The sequence below is a fragment of the Silene latifolia genome, unplaced genomic scaffold, assembly GCF_048544455.1.
Source record: "Silene latifolia isolate original U9 population unplaced genomic scaffold, ASM4854445v1 scaffold_70, whole genome shotgun sequence".
NCBI classification, from domain to species: domain Eukaryota; kingdom Viridiplantae; phylum Streptophyta; class Magnoliopsida; order Caryophyllales; family Caryophyllaceae; genus Silene; species Silene latifolia.
This window is the reverse complement of record NW_027413609.1, coordinates 630,643-655,884: the sequence shown is the minus strand read 5'-3', so window position 1 is coordinate 655,884 and position 25,242 is coordinate 630,643. Positions and strand designations below refer to the sequence as shown.

General features: G+C 38.1%; 1 protein-coding gene and 1 non-coding gene across 2 annotated transcripts; one reads left to right on the top strand and one right to left on the bottom strand.

Moving 5' to 3' along the window:
• Nucleotides 1–7,186: 7,186 nt before the first annotated feature.
• Nucleotides 7,187–10,556, bottom strand: LOC141640020 (uncharacterized). Its single transcript, XM_074448982.1, has 7 exons — nt 10,407–10,556; nt 9,755–10,292; nt 9,186–9,664; nt 8,574–8,677; nt 8,171–8,465; nt 7,530–7,969; nt 7,187–7,430 (listed from the first exon to the last, which is right to left on the bottom strand). Exons 1-7 carry the CDS (start codon nt 10,554–10,556, stop codon nt 7,187–7,189), a joined length of 2,250 nt encoding a protein of 749 aa, XP_074305083.1.
• An 11,206-nt stretch (nt 10,557–21,762) lies between these two features.
• Nucleotides 21,763–21,869, top strand: LOC141640068 (small nucleolar RNA R71). The gene has a single exon (XR_012542814.1). It is a non-coding gene; the product is annotated as a small nucleolar RNA R71 (small nucleolar RNA).
• Nucleotides 21,870–25,242: the final 3,373 nt, after the last annotated feature.

Below are 25,242 nucleotides of genomic sequence, written 5' to 3'. Positions count from 1 at the left end.
ACAGAAGCTTCAACCTCATCTCGTCGATCACCAAGGTTTACACACCACTCCCTACCAGTGTTTACACCTCCTTCCTGTCCATCACTTGATCCTTTGACCCCACCTGAATTCCCACTACTTCTTAGCTCATAATCACAAGAAGATGTTTTGCAAAAGATTGTTGCTGATGCTTTAAATATAAATATAAATGTGGAGCTACTTGAAGGTTTACCACTTTGTTCTTTGCCCTCAAATGAACCCACAGATATACAAAGGACAAGGGCTAAGAGGGTTAGAGTTCAGACAGGAGCTTTTCGATCTCCTTTCCTTCAAAGAAGCATCAGACTTGACAGCAAGGTGAATAAAAATGAGAGAGAAGCCCTTGACTATGTATTTTAAGAAGTTTCTGATGACGGGTTTGTACACTCCTTCAAATTTGTTGCTAGATACATTCCAAACAATTCTTCGATTCATAATTATAGTTAGGTAGATACAGTCATTACTTTTCTTATTTTCTTTTCTCATTTCATTTTGACTGAACCATTATGTATGCAGTGAGATCCTACTCAAAATTGGTACAGACATTTCAGTTACTCGGGCAGATTTAAAGATGCTAGTATCAGGTGATATAGTGCCTAAACAAGTGATACATGCCTGATGTTGCGTGTTGAACAAATGTGAAACAATTAGAGCACATACTTCACCTTCTAGGTTGTATCTCCCATAATCTGCTGAATAAGTTCTCAAATTCATGACAATTTTATGGGGGCAGCTTTGGTAAGTATTTACATGTTTATCTTTTTAGTATAGTTTTGTGATATAGACATTTTTTAAGAACAAATATTATACAATTGCAGATCTTTGTACCAATAGTTTCTGAGAAGCCATTTGCAATATGTTTCAACTTCCAAACAAAGAAGTTGGAAATCTTGCATTTGATGAGGCCAGAAACCGTAAATTATGCACCAAGTATTGAGTCTACGGTATGCGCATTTCAACCTACTTTTTTTTTGATGCTATCGTACTATATTAATATTATTTGCATTTTGAGAAATGTTTGAATTTATATATGTCATATGCAGAAAGAGTTTGTTGTTAGATGATTGCTCAAGAAAATGACGTCTATAGTAGATGTCCGTGACATGAAGCCAGAGGAGATTATTCTGAGATCAAATCTTGGTAATGGAAGTGATACAAAAATTTACCTGAAGCGGTTGTTGGAGAAATACAAAGGAGAAAGAAGGACCTGTGTTTTGGGACTCCAAGATGTATGCTGCTTTACATTCCTTTTCCTTATTTATTTACCCCTATATATAGGAGTAGCATAAATCAACCTTCCTTTTCCTTGTTTGTAGAACAACCAAGTTAAGGTTTTTGGTAGAAGGGCATGCTATGAAATGTTGTCTTTTGCTGGTTATCAAGACTTCCAAAATCCAAGAAAGAAACCCAGAGGTGCCACCAAGGATACCCGACAATGTTAATTGTTAGACATAGAAATAGTGGGTCGTGTAATCAATGCCCGCAAGGATGACAAGTAATTTCTAAACTTTATGATCTACATATTTTTTTGATTTGTGGTCTTAGAAGTTGTGCTAATTGTATTAGTTTGTAGGTATTTGGATGAGATTATCGTGGCCACAGAATAGATGAATGTCTGCCGAAACGCAATGAAAAGTTTTCAAAATCGTCATTGGATAAGGGATACGGTGAGTATATAAACATTTTTCATTTATATCTTATATTCCAATATGATCAAAAATTTGTAACACTATTACATTTGTAGGTGATTGACATGTTTGGTGTGATGTGTACATATAATCGTCCAGATATTCTGTACTTGCCTTCAACAGTGAAGGTAGGTATCTAAGCAATACATTTTGAATTTATTTTTCACTTTTTCATATTTACTTCATTTTTGTGAGGAATTATATGACATCTGAACTATGTTCAAATTGAAAAAACAGATGTCATATATTTGTCAGTATAGTTTATTAACTTGTTTTGTTAATTTGTCAGTATGCTAAGCCACAATTAAAGGTTAATGAAGTAAATTGTTTGGTGCCCTCATCTTAAGATGCACTACACGCCAAAAGATGGAGCAACTATTGAGAAGGTAAATTTATTAATGTCCAAACTGTAATAATATATGCATAAAATACTAATTACCATGCATATCCTAGTTACTTACCTATTTAAATCATTTTGCTTTTATGTAGGTTTTTTTCACAATTGGCAAAGATAAAAACCATTGGTTAGCTTGTGTGTCTGACCTCAAGGAGGAGAAGAACTATATTTTGGACTCTCTCAAGAGATTTAGGAAAAATGATAAGAAAGCTGTGGAGGAATATAATACTTATGTGGAGGATATTGTATGGTCGCCATTGTTTATTTCAATTCAGTCTAATAGTCACAATCTAAGATATTCATTCATATTTTGTGTGATTGTTTGTTGTTCACAGATAGTCAATGTTGCAAATCAGATACCCAGCAGCAATGGTTATAAGCGGCTCAAGGCCATCAGCTTGTTTCCTACTGAAATAAAGGATGTACCTCAGCAAGCAAACACGTTAGTTTGTTTTATATATTTTTGTTTCATTTTGCATAATGTTAATTATTTCAATATCATTTTCAACATCATACGTTGTTTGAATAGTTTTGACTGCGGAGTATATGTGATGAAGTTTCTGGAAGGTGCAATGTTCAATACAGATTTATGGACGGACAAGAAACACTACAAAGTGAGTTTAACGGACTTGATAATTCATATATTTTTATCTTAAAATTTCTGCCATTTTATCTTAAATTTCTGCCATTTTTGTTCTGCAGGACTTGATTGCTTATCGACGAGAAATTATGTTGCGGCTGATAAAATGGGAGAAAAACTCCTCTCAGGTACTCCTTTCTCTATTTTTATTTTTATTTGTTTGATTTGTCATCTTAGAAGTTACTAGATACACATGCTTGGGCATATAGATATATACACGTATCTAGGCAGCTTGATACACTTTTTTGAACTGCTAGATACACTCCTTAAGGTGGCTACATATACTTTTTTGGACTAATAGATACACTCCTTCAGTTGGCTATATAGCTGATGGGTGATGTCGTCGGGTCACATCCAATCAAACACATTTATAATACTCAACATACAACTAGTTAGTGGTAAGTCGAGGTTGATCCATGGGACGGTGGTTACTCAAAATATTCAATTTAATTATAGTTGTGCTTGGGGTTGTCACAATTGTAATGGGTTGATGATTCTAATCTAATAAAAGCCATAAACAAGCAACAAAAGGAAAGATGTAAACAATTGATTAAATATGCTAGGATATCATGGGTTCATAAGGGATTCATGGGAGTTGATCATACAAACATGTTTCCTACTAGATGCAAGCAATTATTGTTGTGATGGATCGAGTTGGTTTATATCTTACAATCCTAAGAAGGTTTGGGTCCCGGAGCCGAATCGATTAGATTTTACAACACCTACAAGTCGACTTAATCCTCCCTATCCAACTATATGCATGGTCTAATGAGACTCGAGTTGGTTTATGTCTTACAAGTCTCATTGAAAAGATAAGTGATGGTTGTACATGCAAGGATTCATAGGCTTAGCATTTCATCAAACATAACATGTGCATAAGTTGAAATCACAACAAGCAAACAAATTAATTATGGAAGCATATTAGATTAAGCATGAATCATTCCCCATGTTTATTTCCCCTAATTACCCATTAATCCTAGCTAAGTAACTACTCATACTAACAAAGTCAAACATGATGAACAAGTAAGAAAGATTAACAATAATTAAAACAAGGATTAAGAGAATTATACCTATGGAGATTCCAAAATAATAATGCAAAGAATAATAGAAGAACTTGATGATTGATGGAAGGTTCTCAATCTCCCAATAAACCCAATAATCTTCTAATTACCCAATAATAAACTTGAATTACTCAATAATAAACTTGAACAATAATTAAGGAAAGATTAATGTGTAATTTGTGGAAAGATTAAAGAGTAATATATTCTAATCTACTTCTAATCTAATCTAAAGAAGGATTGAATTAACCTAATGAAAATTTGATGGTTTGATTATTATAAATGGGGTATATATAATAGAGCATCATTAGGTTAAACAAGGGTAAAATAGTAATTTAACAATGCTAATTGTTGGGTATGGAATCGCCGGTCTCAAGAGAGACTCCGGTCTCCTTTTCGCCGGTCTTTGAAAAATATGCGCATCCTTCATAGAACAAGAAGAACACGAAAGTTGCTATAAGGGAATCCCAGCGGATTGGTCTCGGGACTAGCGGATTGGCAGACAACTTCTTTGTTTGAGCTCGGATTGTAAAACGGACGTCATTTTCTCATCCGGACTCCTATTGGAGTGATTCAAAAGCCTAGATCACTTGTTTTTTCAACGCCGTTCCATCTAGCATACTTTCAGAGTCAATGGAGCAACTCTTGGTTTGGGTTTCGAGCAATTTCTTCTTGTAATGCCTTCCCTCTCGTCATTCTTACTTTTAACCTTATGATCCTTCTATATACTCTTTATTCCTACATCCTTGGTCATCATTATTGCCTTCTCTTCATACTAGTCCATCTAATATCATCAATAAGCTTCCAAATATGCACAAAAGACGGGAATTTCCGCCTTATTATCTTCTTTCCTACAAAACTTACGAAATGCACTAGGAAAGCAAAATAGAAAGCATTTGACGGATAAAATGGCTATGGAATGTTATAATAGTATGCAAAATAGGCTCAATTAGGGGACTAAATGTGTGCAAATAATGTTCACATCAAATATCCCCAAACCGAACCTTTACTCGTCCCGAGTAAAGAGGTGACAAAAACTAGACCTTTATTTAAACTATCCTAATAATATAGCCGATGTGAGACAATTAGCGGGTCTCACTCCGCCCTTTCAACTCACAACAAGACAACCATGAGGTAGGATGCCTTCTTGCAAGACAAGGCGGGTCTTGCCAAAATGGCGACACATCCAAACATTAAGCACACAAAATCAAGTAATGGATGCATCTACAAAAGAATAGCCACTTTCCTCATCTAAGTGGCGGAAATTATCTAAAGGGGAAGCAATTCAAGGGTACACACTCCTTCATAGATGCAATTTCTTCAAACCTTAAGCCTAGAGGGATAACAATAAATCACCTCCAAGTTGTGTCAAGCTAGGGTACCTTTGTCCTCAATCGTTAAATGCTTTTGTCAAGAATAGACTCCCTATGGTGTTAGAAACACTGGAGGATCGCGAAATTCCCCTTCTCGCCTAGACAAGAAGAAGGGTCGTCCCCTCTCTACCATGCACAAAAATGGATACGATGGATAAAGGGATCGATAGTATTTGAGTTTCATTTGGGAGTTTGCTTTTGTTGTTGTTTTCCCCCCAATTTCTTGTGGCATATAACATTTGAGAACACTTTCTTTTGCCATTTCTTTTGATATTTGGCAATTTAATACTTGACAACTTTTCAACTTTTTGCATTTTCATTTTGAACATTTTCAAAGTCACCCCATATGTAGTGAGGGTGCCTTATATTTGAAGCTTTAGGAGTCTATTTTTGCTCCTCTTTTCATTTGATGCATTTTTGCAAACTTTCTTTCACTTTTCATTTCATTTCTCAAATCAATTTCTTTTTGTGCCCATTCCCTTTGATGACAAAAATGTGGTAGAACATGGATGATGGATGCATGGTTTCAAGGGTCACCTTGGAATAAACGGTAGCCAAGGAGTTATCACTCCACAAGGTACTCTTGACTAGGCCTTAATCCATGGGTCAAAGGATACTAGCATGACACATCGTAGGGTGTTTTACAAGTATTCTAACGAGCAAAGTCTTAAGAAGAAAAAACATCTACTAGGGCTTTATATACACTTGTCAAGCTTCCCAAGTAAACGGTTTCGCAAAATTTTCTAACATGCAACTACATGACATGATGCAACTAGCATATATACATCCTAATGCATATGATTCTACCAACTAATATGCCATATAAACTAAATGCAACTCCTAACAACACATAGATACACAAACCGCAACAACAAAATACACCACATACTCCTTGACATGTAAGCCCATCCTCCTCATATAATGAAAAAGAAATGGAAGAGAAATAGAGATTAGAACGATCATACCAAGCGGTCTTCATTTTCCTTTGCTAATGCCTCAAATGTAGTGTTGTATCTATGTGAGAAAAGCACAAAAGCACAAGTATATACAATTCTACACTACTAAATTAAAGAACATGTTTTTGGTTTTTTAAATTTTCAAGTTTTTATCGATTTTTGTTTTATGAAATTAAAAGACATATTTTTGTGATTTTTCGAAATTTTTCAATTTTTCAATTTTTCAATTTTTACCATTTTTGGAATATAAAATCCCATCCCCCACTTTATTTTGGACATTGTCCTCAATGTACATGTAGGAGTAGGAATAAAAAGGAAATACATGTTTTTGAATTTTTGATTTTTTTGAAATAAAGTACAAATGCAATGATATGATATGAATGAATGCATGCTCTAACTAAATGCAATTCTGTATGACATATATAACAAATGAATGCAAACTAATCTACACTAGATGATGCATGTTTTCTAGTAGACTATGGTCACCTATGATCAAACCTCCCCAAACCGATTTAAACACTATTTCTAGTGTAGAAATGAATAAGTTTGGCCATTAGTGACTATACATGAATTCTAGTCTATATCCAACTATCTACATGAATCATGTGAGATATATTACAATGCAAACTATACTAAATGCATATATACAAATTAATGGTTATTGAGGAACTCCATTAAACCAAAGATTATTAATGAACAATTTCATATAAGATTATCACTAGCACTCAAAAGCACGTAGAAGTCGGTCAAATTCTTGGGAGTGGGACATGAATAGGCATGCATAGCAACACAAGATTATGCAATTGAAAAATGCCCAAGTAAAAGACCGAACAAGCATATCAAGAGCATCATGACAAAAATCATAAGAGAAATGATGGATGGAAGAAACATGAAATGGGTAGTTGGTTGGCAATTCACTCAACTCATCCTCCAAATTGTCAAAGTCACCACATTTTTTTTTGCAAAAAAGTTATCATTTCATTTCTTAATAAGAAAAGAAATTACAATTTGCAAAACTATCCAATAAAGAATTACAAAACTAAAGGAAAGAGTCCATTAATCAGACTGAACACTAGCTATAAGAAGCTCAGAATGGCGCATATGCATACGAACAACTATCTGGAACTTAAGCTTGTTGAGCAGAGCAGAGTGGGAGAGCCTCTCCTGAGCAAAAATCCTACGATTCCGTTCAGCCCATATTGAATGTACCACAACAGCAATGGATATGAGATACCAATGCTTCCTCCAATTTGGCAGAGAAACCTGAAGAGGAAGTTCTTGCTGCAAGGATAAAGCAGGCCTAATAATTTACATCCACTGAAGAATAGAAGACCATAGATGATTAGAAAAAGGAAAAGAGAAGAAGAGATGAGCATGGTTCTCCTCATGGCACTCACACAGACAACATCTATTGGCAAGGGAGAACCCTCTTTGTTGAAGATTATCCACAGTAGCAAGCTGCCCTTGAACAGCCATAGAAGCAATAATTTTATGACTTGGTAGGATCCCTGAGTAGGTTAGTCTGGTTGCCCAGTCCCCAACAGGAGTAATCTGTCTAAAGAACAAGTAGAGAAGTTGAGCAGGAACATGGGAGCCAGCACACCAAGCATTAAGCTGGAGCTGAGCTTGCTGGGCAGACCCTGAGAGAGTGATAAAGAGGTCCCTGATTTTGAGAATATCCCTGAAACAAGAAGGGAATTGATCTTTACTGATAACTGTCCAAATAGAATCCTGTTTCAGGGCATAGGTCTTGATCCAAAGAGCCCACAAGTCAGTATCAGGAAGAGAAAGCTTCCAAACCCACTTCATGAGCAAGGCTTGATTCCAGGAGAGAAGATCCTTAATATTAAAGCCACCATAGGTCCAAGGAGTACAAATAGCAGACTAACTTTTGAACACAAGCCTTCTAGCACCCGCAGGAATATTCCAAAAGAAATCCTTACTAATTTTATTAATTTGATGAATGACCTCCTTTGGAAGAAGGAGACTGGAACACCAGTAATTATCCAACCCAAAAAGCACTGAATTCAGGAGCTAAACCCTTCCAGCATAAGAAAGAGCATGAGAAGACCAGTGGTGAATGCATTTCTGAATTTTAGTAATTAAAGAGTCATACATAGAAAGTTTAAGCTTTGAGGTAGCTAGAGGAAGCCCAAGATATCTGAAAGGGAATTCTCCTAGGGAAAATCCAGTAGCTTCCATAATCTCATGCATTATAGAAGGAGAAACTCCACCAAAGTAGATATTAGTTTTATCAATATTAGCATGTAAACCAAAGAAAAGAGCAAACTCAGATAGAGTTGTTTTAGCAGCATTAACAGAGGGCACATCCCCCCTTACAAAAAGCATCAAATCATTAGCAAAGATCAAATGAGTGAGATTGAGTCTACTACATTTAGGATGATAGGAGACCTGAGGTTTAGTACAAATCCTTCTGAGAGACCTTGAGAGTATTTCCATGCTTAGGACAAAAAGATAAGGAGAAAGAGGATCTCCCTGCCTTATACCAATTTTACCAGGGAAAAACCCAGAGATATTGCCATTAATCTTAAAAGAATACCAGGTATTGGTTATGCAACCCATAATCCACTTAGTAAATAATGGAGGAAAGCCTAAAACCTGAAGCATTTGAGAGAGAAAATCCCATTGGAGAGAGTCAAATGCTTTTCTAATATCCACTTTGATTAAGCATCTGGGAGAGATATTCCTCCTATTTTAGCCTTGAACAAGAGCCTGAGAAAGCATGATGTTTTCAAAAATACTTCTCCCTTTCACAAAAGCAGCCTGCTCATTGCCAACTATAGAGGGTAAGACATGTTGGAGTCTATTTGCCAGGATTTTGCTAACGGTTTTGTAGAAAACAGTGCAACAAGAAATTGGCCTGTAGTCCAAAACAGATTTAGGGACTTGCTTCTTTGGAATTAAAGAAAGAAGAGTAGCATTAGCTTGCTTGGCCATATGACCAGTTCTGAAAAAACTAAGGACAGCAGCACAAAAATCCTTAGCAATAATAGACCAGGCAGACTTAAAAGAAGCCTGAAGAAAACCCATCTACCCCTGGACTGCTGTTAGAATCAATACTGAAAACTGCTTCCTTTATTTCCAGCTGAGTAACATCCCTGAGAAGATTGGTGTGGTCAGTGGGCAAAACACACCCATCTTGTCTTAACAAATCAGCATCCAGGACTGAGACTGGTTGATTAGAACCAAGGAGAGCAGAGAAATAGTCTTGAAAAGCATGTGTTACCCCTTCCTGACCAGAATAGATAAGCCCATTTGTATCCTTAATGGACCCAATAAACTGTTGATGTCTTCTTTCAGCAATTTTAGCAAAGAAGAACTTGGAATTAGTGTCAGTCTGCTGTAAGTGAGTAATCTTTGCTCTTTGTTGAAGGATAGAATGCTCAATTGATTTGAGACGAGTAAACTCTTTGACAGCAAGTTTCTCCTCAAGAATGAGAGTTGGGGAGAAAGGATCAGTGAGCAAATTTGCCTGAACATCCTTGAGCTGTTGCCTAGCAGTTTTAACTTTATCTGAAATACCACTGAAATGAGACTAGTGTAATTTCTTAAGAGCAGCTTTAACATTCTTAATCTTCTCAAAAAAACAAAATATGGGACTGCCTGCTTTAGAAGTCTTCCAAGCACTCTTGACAGTGGCCTCATAGTCAGGATGCTCAATCCAACTGTTAAGAAAACTAAATCTTTTAGGGATTTTCCTTTCAGTAAACACAGTAACCACCACTAGGGAATGGTCAGAGAGCCCAGATTCATGAAAATGAGCATTAGAAGAAGAAAAAGAAGTTGCCCAGCTAGAATTGATAAGGACCCTATCCAATTTAGACCAAACTCTTGTCTGCTGATCCTGCTTGTTAGTCCAGGTTAGATCAGTGCCAGAACTAGAAATATCATCAAGAGAGCAGGAAGCCAAACAGGAGTTGAAAGCCAACATATCTTGCAAAATAGGAGGATTAGAACTCAATTTCTCCTCAGGACTTCTAATAACATTGAAATCACCCAAGACAATCCAAGGCTTAGTTGTGCATATTTGATTGAGACTATTCCAAAGATAAAGCCTCTCAGAAGCATCATTGCTACCATAGACTGCACTCAGCTGGAAGTCTGAACTTGAAAGATGGTGATGAACTTGGCAACTAATACACTAAGCCTCACTCAATATATTACTAAGAGAGACAATAGTAGGATTATAGAGTAACCAAATCCTGCCATTATAGTGAGCATTGTAATTACAAATGACCTTCCACTTTGCAAATACCTTACTTATAATTTTCCTAGCTTTAGTTTCTTTAACCCTTGTTTCCAAGATGGCAAGAACATCAAGCTGATTGTGCACCAAGAAATCCTTAACATCACACTGCTTTATAGGACAATTGAATCCTCTAACATTCCAGGAAGCAACCTTCATTGAGAAATATCAGGAGGATCAGACCCACTAGGGATATCCACTAAAATCTGAGCTGAACATGCTTGATGCATCTCATCTTTAGCTATAGGAGAGGAAGGCTCAATGGAAGAGGATATCTGGCCTAGCTCAAGGCATTCTGAGCCTACATTCCTCCTCATTAAAACCACTCCCCCTGCAGTTAGAGATGAAGTACCACATAGTTCAGTAACAAGAGGACCCTTCTTCATTGCGGTAACTGAATTATTAGTATTCTGGCCATCTTTTAAAGCTGCTGATGGAGAGCATTCTGAGTGCATTACAGGGACATCATGAGAAGAAGAACTATCAAGTAGGAGAGATATCTGACCTAGCATTAAGCATCCTGAGTCTACATTCTCTACCACACTGCTAGTCTTCTGCCCAGAGGAACCTGAGGTACCACCTTGCTCTAAAGTGCTAGAGGAAAAGAGCTGGAGCTCTTCCTTATCAGTAACAGGAACAGTCTCAGAGAGAACATGGAAAGAATTAGTCGTTAGCAAGCTCTCAGAAGGGACAACAGTACTGGAGCATACTGAGTGCTTTACAGGAACATCTTGGGAAATAGAGCTAGCAGGAGGAAGAGATCTCTGACCTAGTAAAATACATTCTGAGTCTACATTCTCCTCCACACTACTAGTCTGCTTCCCTGATGAACCTGAGGTACCACCTAGCTCCACTACAGGGACCTCAACTGCAGGCTTCTTGGGTCTGGACTACAACTTTTTGCAAGTAGAAGAGTTATGACCAAGCTTACCACACTCCCTACAATAATAGGGCAACCATTCATAGACCACTTTTTGAGTGATTTGACCAATGTTAGGAACATTGAGAACAACATGAGTAGGAAGATCCTTAGAAACATCAACTTCCACCATTATCCTAGCAAAGGAAAGCTTGGATTTCTCAGTAGTAGCAGGATCATCAAAGAGGGGTTTGCCTATCTTACTAGCCATTTTACTAAGAACTTTCTCAGACCAAAGGTAGGGATCCAAACCAGGGAAAAGTATCCAAACAGGAACTCTAGCCACCCTCTCCATTTCCAGAGAAAAAGAAGGGGACCAGTGTTTAAGAATAAGAGAATTTGAACCCACTTTCCATGGCCCTTTCCTAAGAACATTAGACATTTCCTCTTCAGAGCTAAAACGAAAAGAGAACCAGCCACTTCTGAAATACTGAACAATAGGAGAACCAATAGTACCCCAATGAGCAGAAACATAATCCTGGATAGTTTTAAGAGATGGTTTAGATCCAAGAACATGACCCATCAAGGTATTTTCCCAAATTTTTAGTTCAGCAACAAAGTCAGATTCCTCAAGATCAATTTCAGTGGACTGAACACTTTGTTCACAATAAAAAAGGTTCATACCTAATTTCTGAGGCTTATTAACCACAGAACTCCATTTTTCCCCAATTTTTGATGAAGTAGGGACCGAATTAGGTATAGCATTTACAGTAGTATCTTTAACAGTATTATCAACAGTCAAAACAGTAGTAGTATCAAGCATAGTATTCGCATGAACATGAGTAACAGTATTATCTACAGTATTATCCACAGAAGAATCCGAAACAGAGATGGAATTAATCGAACAGTTAATAGTTTGAATTGGAGACTTAGCCGAAAGAGAAAGACCTTTGGAGGTGGAAGTAGGGCCAGTAGACCGAATTAAAGAAGAAGGTTGAGAAATACCAGCTGCTTTAATGGCGGAATCTATCAAAACATTCACCGTGTTCGGAGGATTTGGCGCCAGAGATAACTGTCCCAAATCACCGCCATTATCTTCAATTAGTGGTTCAGTTGAAAGCACCGCCATGGATGGAGCTATGGAATCCTTAGAACGAGAAATGTGACCCCTAGTTCGCGCCATTAGAGAAGGCGAGAAGAGAAACTAGAAGGAAGCCATGAAAAAGAAGTAAAAAAGTTTGTTAGAAAACGGTTTTAAGAAAAGTTGTTAAGGGAAAATTTTTTTAGAGATTTTTAGAGAGAGAAAAAGTTTTAATTGACACAAAATATAATTTTTTTTTTTTTCAAAGTCACCACATTTAATGCAAGTACTCTCATTATCATCCAAGCTGATTTTAAGGGTGTCTATTTGGGGTTCCCAAATGTCCTCAACATATTTCTCATCACAACAAGGTCCATTATCAAAGGGGTTGTCATAGCAAGGCTCACCAAGCTCAACACAATTGTCTCCCTCAAATATGTCAGTTTCACATTTTAATCAAGCCTCACTTCAAAGGGATTCGGCATCAGTTTCACATTTTCATTTTTCTTGTAATAGTGGTTTTGTACTTTAAAGAGGTTGATTAAGTTGGTTGACTATGTCTAGTATTTCGAACTTGAAACCTGGATAATTTGTTGATAGTGTATGGCGTAATACTTGTTGTTGATTAAGTTGGTAACGTTTCAATACAAGGGAAATATCTGTTAAGTTGGCTACTCTTCAGGAGGGAAATATTTGTTGATGCTCGGATTTCAATGGTATAGTTGAGGAAATAAGATTGAACATCTCTGGGCAGCTAGATACACTTGTTTGGACTGCTAGATACACTTGTTTGAACTGCTAGATACACTCCTTCAGGTGTTTTAGAAAAGGACGTTGGATACAAATGTCACCTTTGTAGGAGAATTCAGAATTGTGTGTGATCGGTCTGTTTCGTGTTCATAATTAAAGGTGTGGTCGTTGGGTCACGTCCGAATCAAAACACAATTTATAGCTTCACAAACAACTCTACAATTAGTAAAGAGGCAAGTAAAGGTCGGATCCCAAGGGACGGGTATTGAAATGAGATTTCTATTGCAACTAGTGGTGTCTTGGGGGTGTCACAAATTGGGTTGATGTAGAAGGTCACTAACTAAAATAGCAATGAAAATAAACTAGCAAGATGAATTAAAAGGGGTGTAAACAATTGATTAAAAAGCACTAGGGTGTCATGGGATCATAGGGGAATCATGGGAATTGATCATACAAACATGTTCTCAAATTATAAGCAAGCAATTATTGTTGTGATGGATTGAGTTGGGTTATGTCTTACAATCCTAGGAAAGTTTGGGTCCCGGAGCCGAATCGATTAGATTGTACAACACCTACAAGTCGACTTAATCTTCCCTACTCAACAGCATGCATGGTCTAATGAGACTCGAGTTGGGTTATGTCTTACAAGTCTCATTGAAAAGATAGGATATGGTAGTAAATGCAAGGATTCATAGGCTTAGCATTTCATCAAATATAACATGTGCATGAGTTGAGATCAAAACAAGCAAGCAAATAAACATGAAAGCATATTAATTTAAGCATGAATTATTCCCCATGTTGGTTTCCCCTAATCACCCATTAACCCTAGCTAAGAGACTACTCACTCATTATCATGTTGATCATGCTAGCAAGGTTGTCAATCATACCAACAAAGTGAAACATGATGAACAAATGAAAGTAATTAACAATAATTAAAAAGGGATTAAGAGAATTATACCTAATAATGATTCCAATAATAAAGCAAAGATAAAAGAAGTACTTGAATGCTTGATTGAGAGGTTGTCAATCTCCCAATAATAACCCAAATAATCTTCAATTACCCAAAATAAAGGATGAACAAAAGAGAGATTAAGGAAATAAAACTTGTATTAGAACTTGATTAATTGTTGATTACAAAACTAAAGAGAGATTTGATTGGTATTAACTACTCTAATTGTTGATAAGAAGAACATGCTCTTCTAATTAGACTAATGGGGTATTTATAGTGGAAATTAGGGGGATGCATTAGGGTTAACTAAGGGCTAAACTAGTAATTACACTTTTTAGATTGAGCGAGGAGGAGCGGTATTTTCCGAAGGAAGGGCTTCTTTCTTCGTAGCTTGGAGAAGAGGAAATCGCACAGGCTTTGGAATCCGGCGGATTAAGGTCGGGACGGGCGGATTACGCGATGGAATCCGAGCGGATTCGAGAGAATCCGGGCGGATTGTGGAGGTGGGATCCGAGCGTCTTGGTGGAAAACCGCACGGATTCTGCAGCTGGAGGACGGCCGGATTGGGGACAATCCGCACGGATTGTGCCACAGCAAGGCTTCTTCATCTTTTCTTCCCTTTTCTTCATAAATTCCTTGGGGATTTCCTTGGGGACTCAAGGATCCTTTCTCAACATTGCTCATCTACTATCATATGTACAAAGGCATTCTAATCTTGTCTCTCCTTGATGCTTGGTCATTGAATTCGATCAATTTAGTCTTGTTTTGCCATGAAAATGCAAGATTCTTACTCCTTTCCTACCAAGGGTTCAAAATCTCAAAGAATATGCAAAACAAAGAACTAAAGATAAGAAATGACCCAAATATGCACTAAAAAGCATGGGAACAAGGCTAATTCGGGGGCTAAATATGCGCTAATTATGGTCACACCAAATATCCCCAAACCGAACCTTTGCTCGTCCCGAGTAGAGAGGTGACAAAGACTAGGACCATTATTTAAACTAACCTAATAACATAGCCGATATGAGACAATTAGCGGGTCTCACTCCGCCCCTTCAACTCACAACAAGACAACCATGAGGTATGATGCCTTCTTGCAAGGCAAGGTGGGTCTTGCCAAAATAGCGACACATCCAAACATTAAGCACACAAAATCACATAATGGATGCATCTACAAAAGGAATAGCCACTTCCTCATCAAGTGGCGGAGGCACTAAAGAGGAACAAATTTAAGAGCATGTAATCCTTCACAAATACTAGTTCAACAAATTACTAAGGCTAAGAGGATGGCACAAAATCACCTCCAAATGGTGTTAAACTAGACTACTTTCGTCCTCAATTTCCAAATGCTTTCGTCAAGAGCGATCGGATGGTGGTGGAATGATGATCCCTATGATGCTAGTAGCATATGACATGACAAGTCTCGAATTCTCTACAAAAGTAAAGGTCATGGATCGTCCCAAGCTCGACCAAGTGGCTTGACAAAAGGCTTTTTGGGAATGAAATGCTCAAATCTTTATTCACAACGGGTGGATATGACTAGTATTCAAAATTGTCCTCATTTCACTTTCACATTTCAAAAATTTAAGATGGGGTTTGTCCCTTCCGGGCTAGTGTCCTTTGCTTTCGCCAATCGCTTATTAGGTAACCGGTTAACCTCTAGACAATAGCTTTTCGGGATGATAGTCACTCTGTCTCTGGGCGGCCGAATTCACAACCCTGTGGGGGCCCAATTCAATGGATCCCGCACCAAAGCACATCGAAGTGGTACGCCTCCATCAAAACAACTTAAATTTCTCAACATTCAACAATTCATAACATTTGAGGGTTCCTTGGCATTAAATTACTTCCACATGACAAAATTCTTTGAAATGAGCACTTCAAGCTTATTGATAGAAAATATTTTTGGGTTGCCTTACCACAAGGTCAATCAAGGTCACCTAGACAAGTTAACCAAGTCCACATCGCATCACGGGGTTGGATAGGTGACTCACATGAAAACCCTTGACTAGGCCTTGGGTCATGGGTCAAAAGACACTAGTATGAAAGTATCTAGGGTGTTTTACAACCATTCTAGTAGGCAAAGTCTTAAGTTGAACAAGTATTTGTAATGGCTTAGTTACTCTTGTCAAAGTTCCTAATTAGGCATTTTTCAAAACATTTCTAACATGCAACTACATGCCATGATGCAACTAATATAAACATCCTAATGCAAGTGATTCTATAAACTAATATAACATATAAACTAAGTGCAAGTCCTAAGTTCACATTGTTATACCGCATCAATCAAAATAAAGCCACATAGTCATTAACATAAAGAGGAAAAAGGAGATTGGAAAGATCATACCATGCGGTCTTCATTGTCCTCATGTCTCGGATGTGGCGTAGTCAATCAATGTGAAGAAGGATAGAACAAACACAATATATACAAAACAATATATACACAAGACTATAAAGGGAAATAAACATGTTTTTGGGTTTTTCAATTTTCAAATTTTTATGATTTTCGAATTTTTTCAATTATTTTGATTTTTTGAATAAGAGTTAAATGTTAGAATTCCCATCCCCACACTAATATGGGCATTGTCCTCAATGGCCAAAATGATGTAAATTATGCAAAGATGATGCATGATTTCTATACTAAATGCAATCTATACTAAGCTACACTACATGATGCATGGTTTTTGTTATGACGGAGAGGATAATTTAGATTACCTCCCATTGTGTATGCATTAACTTCCCCAAACCGAGTTAGACGTTATTGCTAATGTCCAAGGATGGGTGTAGTTCATGCACACACTATGCAATGCATGAAACTAATTTGTCATTTTGGATTTTGAAAATGGGAACAATAAAATGAGAGAACACCTCAATGGTACCGAGGTGTGAGTCCTCTATGGTGCTAGGACTACTCCAACAATGATCAAAATTATAATTAAAACAAAGAGAGAAATAGACAAACCATGAGAGGGTAGGAGCCTCCAAGGCTTGCTAATCTTCCATCATATCATCACCATTATCACTTTCCTCATTAGAAGTGGTTCCAATGCCACTTCCCTCTTCATTTGCCTCTTCATCTTGCTCATCATCCTTTTCTCCTTCTTCACTTGCTTCCTCATCAATGTTTTCATCAACTTCTTTATTACCAACAACCTCATTGTCACCCGAAACGACCCTAGGTGTACCCGGAAATAGGACTTCTCTATCCGCCCAACTAGGCAAAGGACATGATGGGTTAAGTAGTCCTTGCCTAGCTAAGTGTAGGAGGGGTGGATATTGAGCCAAGTAAGCATTTTTCCGGTCCTCAAAGGCTTGCTTGTGCATTGCTTGCATGAGAAGAGTCAAATAATCATTTCTAGCTTCAACTCCTTCCGGCTTGAACTCTTGATACTCAAAGGGGTAGGGTGGTATGGCAATGGAAGAGGAGGGCATTTCAAGTTCACCCTTTTGTTGTTGAATAATATACTCGGCCTCTTAAGAAAGGGGAAGTAGATAATTGGTCCGGTGGACGCTTAGACGACAAATCTTTGAAGGCAAAGTGAACGATCTAGCTTCACTAGTGAGCCATCCATACTTGGTATCAAGAGGGTTATGAGCAACCCACTTGTACTTGTGTATCATAGTATGCAAATCAACAAGATGACCACCCTCCTTTGCTTTATACTTGTTATCCTTATTGAAGTTAGGATCAAAGTACTTAGCTAGGATAGTGACTAGGCCGCCATTGACAATAACGGTAGTGCCCTTCTTTCCACAATCAATGTTGAGCCATCTATCTACCAAAAGCCTCAAAGAGTTGAAAGGCTTGGTGTGTACTCTTCCAATGTTCAAAGCCGATTCAAGAAGAATAAAATCAAGTTTGGTGAAATGGTTGGTATCTTTCCTTGCAATAATGGTGTTTCCTATGACCTTGTGCCATACTCTTATGCCCGGATGGTGGACTAAAAGAGCACGACTCGCATGAAAGTCCTCAAATTTCCTCCCGGAAATTGCCTCCCAAAGAGGGTCGGGGTCATACTTTCCATAATTCTTAAAATAACTTGGTTTATCACTAAGACCCAAAATTTCACCCAATTCTCTAAAGGAAATGCGTCTACTAACATTAGCTAGACGAAACTCGGGATTCTCTCTACTCTCAACTTTGGTGACTTTCAAAGAACTCAAAAATTCCAAGGTAAGGGAGGGGTATGTCAATTCTTTTGATTCAAACAATTTCTTTAACCCCATGGCTTTGAAAAAGGCTCTAGTTTGCTCAAGGACACCCAACTTTCCCAAGGTGTCTTCACAAATAAATTTGGTGGATTGAATTGATTTCCTAGCAAACTTGGCAAAAGTATCTCTATGGGTTTTGGAAATAAAAGTTACCTCCGGATATTGCAAAAGTTGATCGATTTCCGGAGTAGAAGATGTTGTTGCTCCCATAAAAGGTTGTTGTTGTTGTTGCACTTCCAAGTTTGGTGTTGCTACCACCATAGCCAATGCTTTCTTTGCTTGAAGAGCCTTTTGCCTTTGCGAAAGTGCCTTTGGTGCCTTTGTTGCTCCCTTAGTCCTTGCCATTGATGAACTAACCAAGAAAAGAATGAAAAATCTTCAATTTGTAGTGTACCCAAATCGATTTAAAGGTGAAAGACTTTGCCTTTAGGAATTCAAAAATCGACTCAAAGGTTGAAGATTTTGCTCTTGGTTTTGATTTTTATTGAAAAAGGAGTGATTGATTTGTTGTTTAGAAGGATGATTTAATTTGATTTTGGTGAATGTTGTTGAGGGATTTTGTTTTTGTGATAGAGAGGATGAGGGTTTTGATGTTTTGAAGTAGTGTTATGAATGAATGAATGAATGAATGAATGAAGGTGGGAGGGATTTTATAAAGACCGAAAAATTCGAACTGCAGGGGCAATCCGTGCGGATTTTGCCCAATACGGGCGGATTCTGCACTTTCTGGGTTTGATAAAACTCGCCTAAAGACGGGCGGATTCAGAGGAAGACGCTCGGATTTTCTTGATACGGGACAGGCGGATTTGCCTGAAGACGGACGGATTTGAGTCCAGGAAATTTTCCTTGTTTTCCTCAGCAGAGAAGACGGGCGCCTTCTATCCAAGATGGACGGATTATCAGAGACGGGCGTATTACAGTTCAGGACGCCCGGATTCTCTTACTGTCAAAAATCTTTCAAAATTTCAGCTTATAGGGACGTGCGTCTTCATCCCAGTACGCTCGGATTGCATGAAGACGGGCGTCTTCTCTCCAATCCGTTCGGATTCTTCCCCTTGTACCCGGATTCAGTTCCATCCGTGTACAGTGCATATCTCTTATCAACCTTCTATTCTTCTTGAAATCCTGTTTTCTTCATTGTGGGGGCACTACTAAGGCACGGATAGCCTAGGCAATTGCCATCCCCACATTAAGCGAAAGCACTACACATCAATTGAGATTGTTAGTCCCTCCCTCACTTCTCTCAAACATGACAAATATCTTGATCAAAGCAAATAAAAATCCAAAGATGACAAAAATGAAATACAATAATTGAAATGCGAGTTAGGGAGTTAGAAATATTTACAAATGGTGGTTTAGGGAGGACTCCAGTAAACTCTCATTCTTGATGAGATGTCAAGGGGGCATGTCCAAGGTGTTATTGATGTTGCTCAACACCTTGAAAAAGTAATCGAAAGCTTGTTCATTATTATGGTAGAGGTCTTCAATAGACCTTGGCCCTTGTTGTCGGTCTTGATCGATGGCATTACCAATGTAGGGATTAAAAATCCCTTCAAATTCGTCGTCCCAAAGACCACAAACTTCATTAAGTTTATCATTGAAAATCTCTTGATTTGATGGAGACAACTCTCCCAAATTATTCTCTTGGCCAATGAGGCCATTCTCTTCTTCCTTGGTTGATTTTGACGAGCTTTGCAAGCTCTCCTTGTCACAATTCACTTGCTCTTTGAATGGAGCATCTTCAATTTTTTTCTTCCATTGGAGTTCCGATTTCTTCCTTTCATCCTTTCGGCTATAATGATCAATCATAAAACATGGTTCATGCAAATGAGGAGCTCTCATAGTCTTGTCAAGATTAAAGGTTATGCTTTCATCTCCCACTTCTAGAGTGAGCTCACCATGTTTCACATCAATTACCGCACCTGCGGTGTGTAGGAAAGGTCTTCCTAGAATGATTGGAATGTTGGAATCTTCCTCCATATCAACAATGACAAAGTCCACCGGGATGAAAAACTTCCCAATTCGTACGGGGACATCTTCCCATATCCCTAATGGTGTCTTTGTCGATCTATCGGCCATTTGGAGTGTGATGTTGGTGCATTTAAGCTCTCCCATCCCCAACCTTTTACTCACCGAGTACGGCATGACACTCACACTAGCCCCTAGATCACATAAGGCTTTGTTGATCGTTGTGTCGCCAATGGTACACGGTATTGAGAAGCTTCCCGGATCCTTTAGCTTTGGAGGTGAACTCCCTTGAAGTATTGCACTACTCACCTTAGTGAAGGCGATAGTCTCAAGCTTCCGGATCGACTTCTTCTTTGTGAGGATATCTTTCATGTACTTCGCATAGGCCGGCACGTGATTGATTAATTCCGTGAAAGGAATTGAGACTTCCAAATTCTTCACAATTTCCATGAACTTTCCAAGTTGATCATCAAATTTGGGCTTGGCTTGACGACTTGGAAAAGGAAGTCTTATCACAATGGGCTCCTTCTCCTTGACCTTGTCTTCATTTTTCTTTGAACTTTCTTCCTTTGATGATTCTCCATCTTTGGAGCTTTGCACAATTTCTTCCTTTTTACTAGCTTCCACAACTTCATCCTCAACTTGCTTCCTTGGTGCTTCATACCTTGTACCACTTCTCAAGTGAATGGCACTAACCGTTTCATGTCTAGGGGGATTACTTTGATGTTTTAATTGCCCCTTTTGTCTTTGTGAGCTTGAAGATGCTAGTTGAGTCAATTGTGTTTCCAACATCTTGGTGTGAGCTAGGATGTTGTTGATGGTGGTTTCCTTTGCTTGGCTATCTTTTTGCATTTGAGTGAAAAATTCTTGTTGATTCTTTTGCATTTGGAGGACCGCTTTTTGGACATCAAAACCTTGGTCATTTTGGTGATTGTATGGATTTTGATTTTGGTAACCTTGGTTTTGATTGTAGAAGGGTCTTTGATTTTGGTTTCTCATGGGTGGTGGAGTGTATGTTGTTTGAGGGTTTTGAACATTTTGGCTTTTGTATGAGAGATTTGGATGGAATTTGGTGTTTTCATTGTAATAGTTGGAATAAGGGGTACCACTCTTGTATGCTTGGAAAGCATTCACTTGTTCATTTGTTCCCCTACATTCACCTTGGTCATGTCCCAAATTTCCACAATTCTCACATATCCCACTTGGGATTGATGAGGATGCCGTCATGGCATTAACATGATGCTTTGGTGATTTTGAGACTTCTTCAAGTCTAGCCATAGCTTTTTCAAACTTCAAATTGATTGTGTCAATATGAGCACTAAGTTGAGCACCCAATTGAGTAACGGAGTCCACTTCATGCTTTCCTCCTCAAGTAGCCTTGCGAGGTCTACTATATTGTGAGTTATGGACCGCCATTTCCTCAATCTTGTTCCATGTTTGATTGTCATCAACTTCGGTGAACATTCCATTTGATCCCATGTTGAGAATGTTCCTTGAATCCTCATATAGACCATTCCAAAATTGTTGTACCAAAAACCATTCGCTAAGTCCATGGTGAGGACATGAGCGACAAATTCCCTTGAACCGCTCCCAAGCTTCATACAAAGATTCTTCATCCCTTTGCTTAAAACCCGTAATTTGAGCTCTTAGCATGTTAGTCTTCTCTGGTGGGTAGAATTTTTTGTAGAAAGCTAGAGCCAACTTCTTCCAAGAATCTATTCCGAGGGTGGCCTTGTCAAGGCCCTTCAACCATTGCTTCTTGCCGATTAGAGAAAAAGGAAATAAGACCAATCTAATTTGGTCTTGAGTCACACCCGTTTGAGAGATTGCATCACAATAGTCGCAAAAGGTTTCCATATGAGAATGAGGGTCTTCACTAGGCATCCCCCCAAATTGGCTCCTTTCAACTAATTGGATAAAGGCGGATTTGGCAATAAAATTTCCGGTTAGATGTTGCGGTGTAGGAGTACCATTTTGTAGGTTCTCCTCGGTGGGTACGGAGTGTGACGAGAATTTAGGCATTGTAGGTTGATTTTGTGGGGTATTGTGTAATGGGCTCTCCTCTCCTTCTATTGCGAAAGGGTTGACGAACTCAATAGTTGGTTGAACAACTTCACTAATACCTCTTAAATTCCTCCTAACAAGTCTCCTATTGTTCGTCAAGGTTCTTTCGATTTCACGGTCAAAAGGTAACAAATCACGTTGTGACCTTCTAGACATGCAAAATATCAAACAACTCGAAAACAATTAGAACAAACCTTGAGGAGTTTTACTTCCCCATGGCGAAGAAAGACACAACTAAATACAATAAAAAGGAAATCTAAATCAAACAAACACCGTCCCCGGCAACGGCGCCATTTTTGATCGGTCCGTTTCGTGTTCACAATTAAAGGTGTGGTCATTGGGTCACGTCCAAATCAAAACACAATTTATAGCTTCACAAACAACTCTACAATTAGTAAAGAGGCAAGTAAAGGTCGGATCCCAAGGGACGGGTATTGAAATGAGATTTCTATTGCAACTAGTGGTGTCTTGGGGGTGTCACAAATTGGGTTGATGTAGAAGGTCACTAACTAAAATAGCAATGAAAATAAACTAGCAAGATGAATTAAAAGGGGTGTAAACAATTGATTAAAAAGCACTAGGGTGTCATGGGATCATAGGGGAATCATGGGTATTGATCATACAAACATGTTCTCAAATTATAAGCAAGCAATTATTATTGTGATGGATTGAGTTGGGTTATGTCTTACAATCCTAGGAAAGTTTGGGTCCCGGAGCCGAATCGATTAGATTGTACAACACCTACAAGTCGACTTAATCTTCCCTACTCAACAGCATGCATGGTCTAATGAGACTTGAGTTGGGTTATGTCTTACAAGTCTCATTGAAAAGATAGGAGATGGTAGTAAATGCAAAGATTCATAGGCTTAGCATTTCATCAAATATAACATGTACATGAGTTGAGATCAAAACAAGCAAGCAAATAAAACATGAAAGCATATTAATTTAAGCATGAATCATTCCCCATGTTGGTTTCCCCTAATCACCCATTAACCCTAGCTAAGAGACTACTCACTCATTATCATGTTGATCATGCTAGCAAGGTTGTCAATCATACCAACAAAGTGAAATATGATGAACAAATGAAAGTAATTAACAATAATTAAAAAGGGATTAAGAGAATTATACCTACTAATGATTCCAATAATAAAGCAAAGATGAAAGAAGTACTTGAATGCTTGATTGAAAGGTTGTCAATCTCCCAATAATAACCCAAATAATCTTCAATTACCCAAAATAAAGGATGAACAAAAGAGAGATTAAGGAAATAAAACTTGTATTAGAACTTGATTAATTATTGATTATAAAACTAAAGAGAGATTTGATTGGTATTAACTACTCTAATTGTTGATAAAAAGAACATGCTCTTCTAATTAGACTAATGGGGTATTTATAGTGGAATTTAGGGGGATGCATTAGGGTTAACTAAGGGCTAAACTAGTAATTACACTTTTTAGATTGAGCAGGGAGGAGCTGGTATTTTCCGAAGGAAGGGCTTCTTTCTTCGTAGCTTGGAGAAGAGGAAATCGCGGCTCTTTGGAATCCGGGATTAAGGTCGGGACGGGCGGATTCTGGCGATGGAATCCGAGCGGATTCGAGAGAATCCGGGCGGATTGTGGAGGTGGGATCCGAGCGTCTTGGTGGAAAGCCGCACGGATTCTCGCACCGGAGGACGGCCGGATTGGGGACAATCCGCACGGATTGTGCCTCAAAGAAGGCTTCTTCTTCTTTTCTTCCCTTTTCTTCATAAATTCCTTGGGGATTTCCTTGGGGACTCAAGGATCCTTTCTCAACATTGCTCATCTACTATCATATGTACAAAGGCCTTCTAATCTTGTCTCTCCTTGATGCTTGGTCATTGAATTCGATCAATTTAGTCTTGTTTTGCCATGAAAATGCAAGATTCTTACTCCTTTACTACCAAGGGATCAAAATCTCAAAGAATATGCAAAACAAAGAACTAAAGATAAGAAATGACCCAAATATGCACTAAAAAGCATGGGAACAAGGCTAATTCGGGGGCTAAATATGCGCTAATTATGGTCACATCAGTGTGTCCATTTTTTCATCTAAGAATATGGAAAATTTAAGACCATCGAATCAAGACAAGCTTCAGCAGTTGGCTAAATTTCTAAAAAGAGATGACGTGTTTTCCTAATTTCGATACACAAGTATACAATGAGGCATTGAGACCATACACTTTTTTGGACTGCTAGTTACACTCATTCAGTTAGCTACATACACTTTAATCACTAAACCTGAGCATTTAAGCACGTCAACCCATCTCCCTATACTTCACGAGGCCATAATCAGTAAAAAAAAAAAAAATAGCAGGCTAAAAAAACAAATAAGCGATTAGCGTGGAGTAATTTGAGGTTCAAGGGTTCATTGAAATGTTGTTGAATCCTACCTTTTGGCTTTCTCAATATTTTGGAATCCTATATTTTTTGAACTGTTAGATTCACTTTTTCAGTTGGCTACATACATTTTTTTCGACTGCTTGTTACACTCTTTCAGTTAGCTACATACACTTTCTTGGACTGCTAGTTACACTCCTTCAGTTAGCTACATACACTCTAGTCAGTCCACCTCCCTGTTGAACACAACGTATACACTAACAACCTCTATACTCCACGAGTCCATAGTTAGTAAAAAAACAATAAAAAAACAGCAGCCTAAAACATAATTAAAAAAAAGTTGGAAGTTCATACAAAACCTGTCTTACATGAACCAATTAAACCAAAAACCCCCTGAAATAAGTTTCAAGTGAGTAGCATAACATTACAAAGCATAACACATACGTTTTTGAGTGACATCTACAAATCCCACTGAAATCAGTTTCAAGGGAGTCGACTCGGGCAATTTCTACTATCATTGTTACTCATTTCACCGCAAACATGACATTTCCTCAGAGGATTTGCATTTTCCAAGACTGCGTTTTCCTTGTTTGATGTTATCCTCT

Excerpts from the sequence above, each read along its gene's own strand:
- LOC141640020 (XM_074448982.1), bottom strand. The coding sequence starts at position 10,556 with ATGAAGGTTGCTTCCTGGAATGTTAGAGGATTCAATTGTCCTATAAAG. Across the intron at positions 8,466-8,573 it reads AGCATGGAAATACTCTCAAG|GGGGGATGTGCCCTCTGTTA; the intron begins GTCTCTCAGAAG and ends GCTTTTTGTAAG. Across the intron at positions 7,431-7,529 it reads CTTGCCAATAGATGTTGTCT|GCCTGCTTTATCCTTGCAGC; the intron begins GTGTGAGTGCCA and ends GTAAATTATTAG.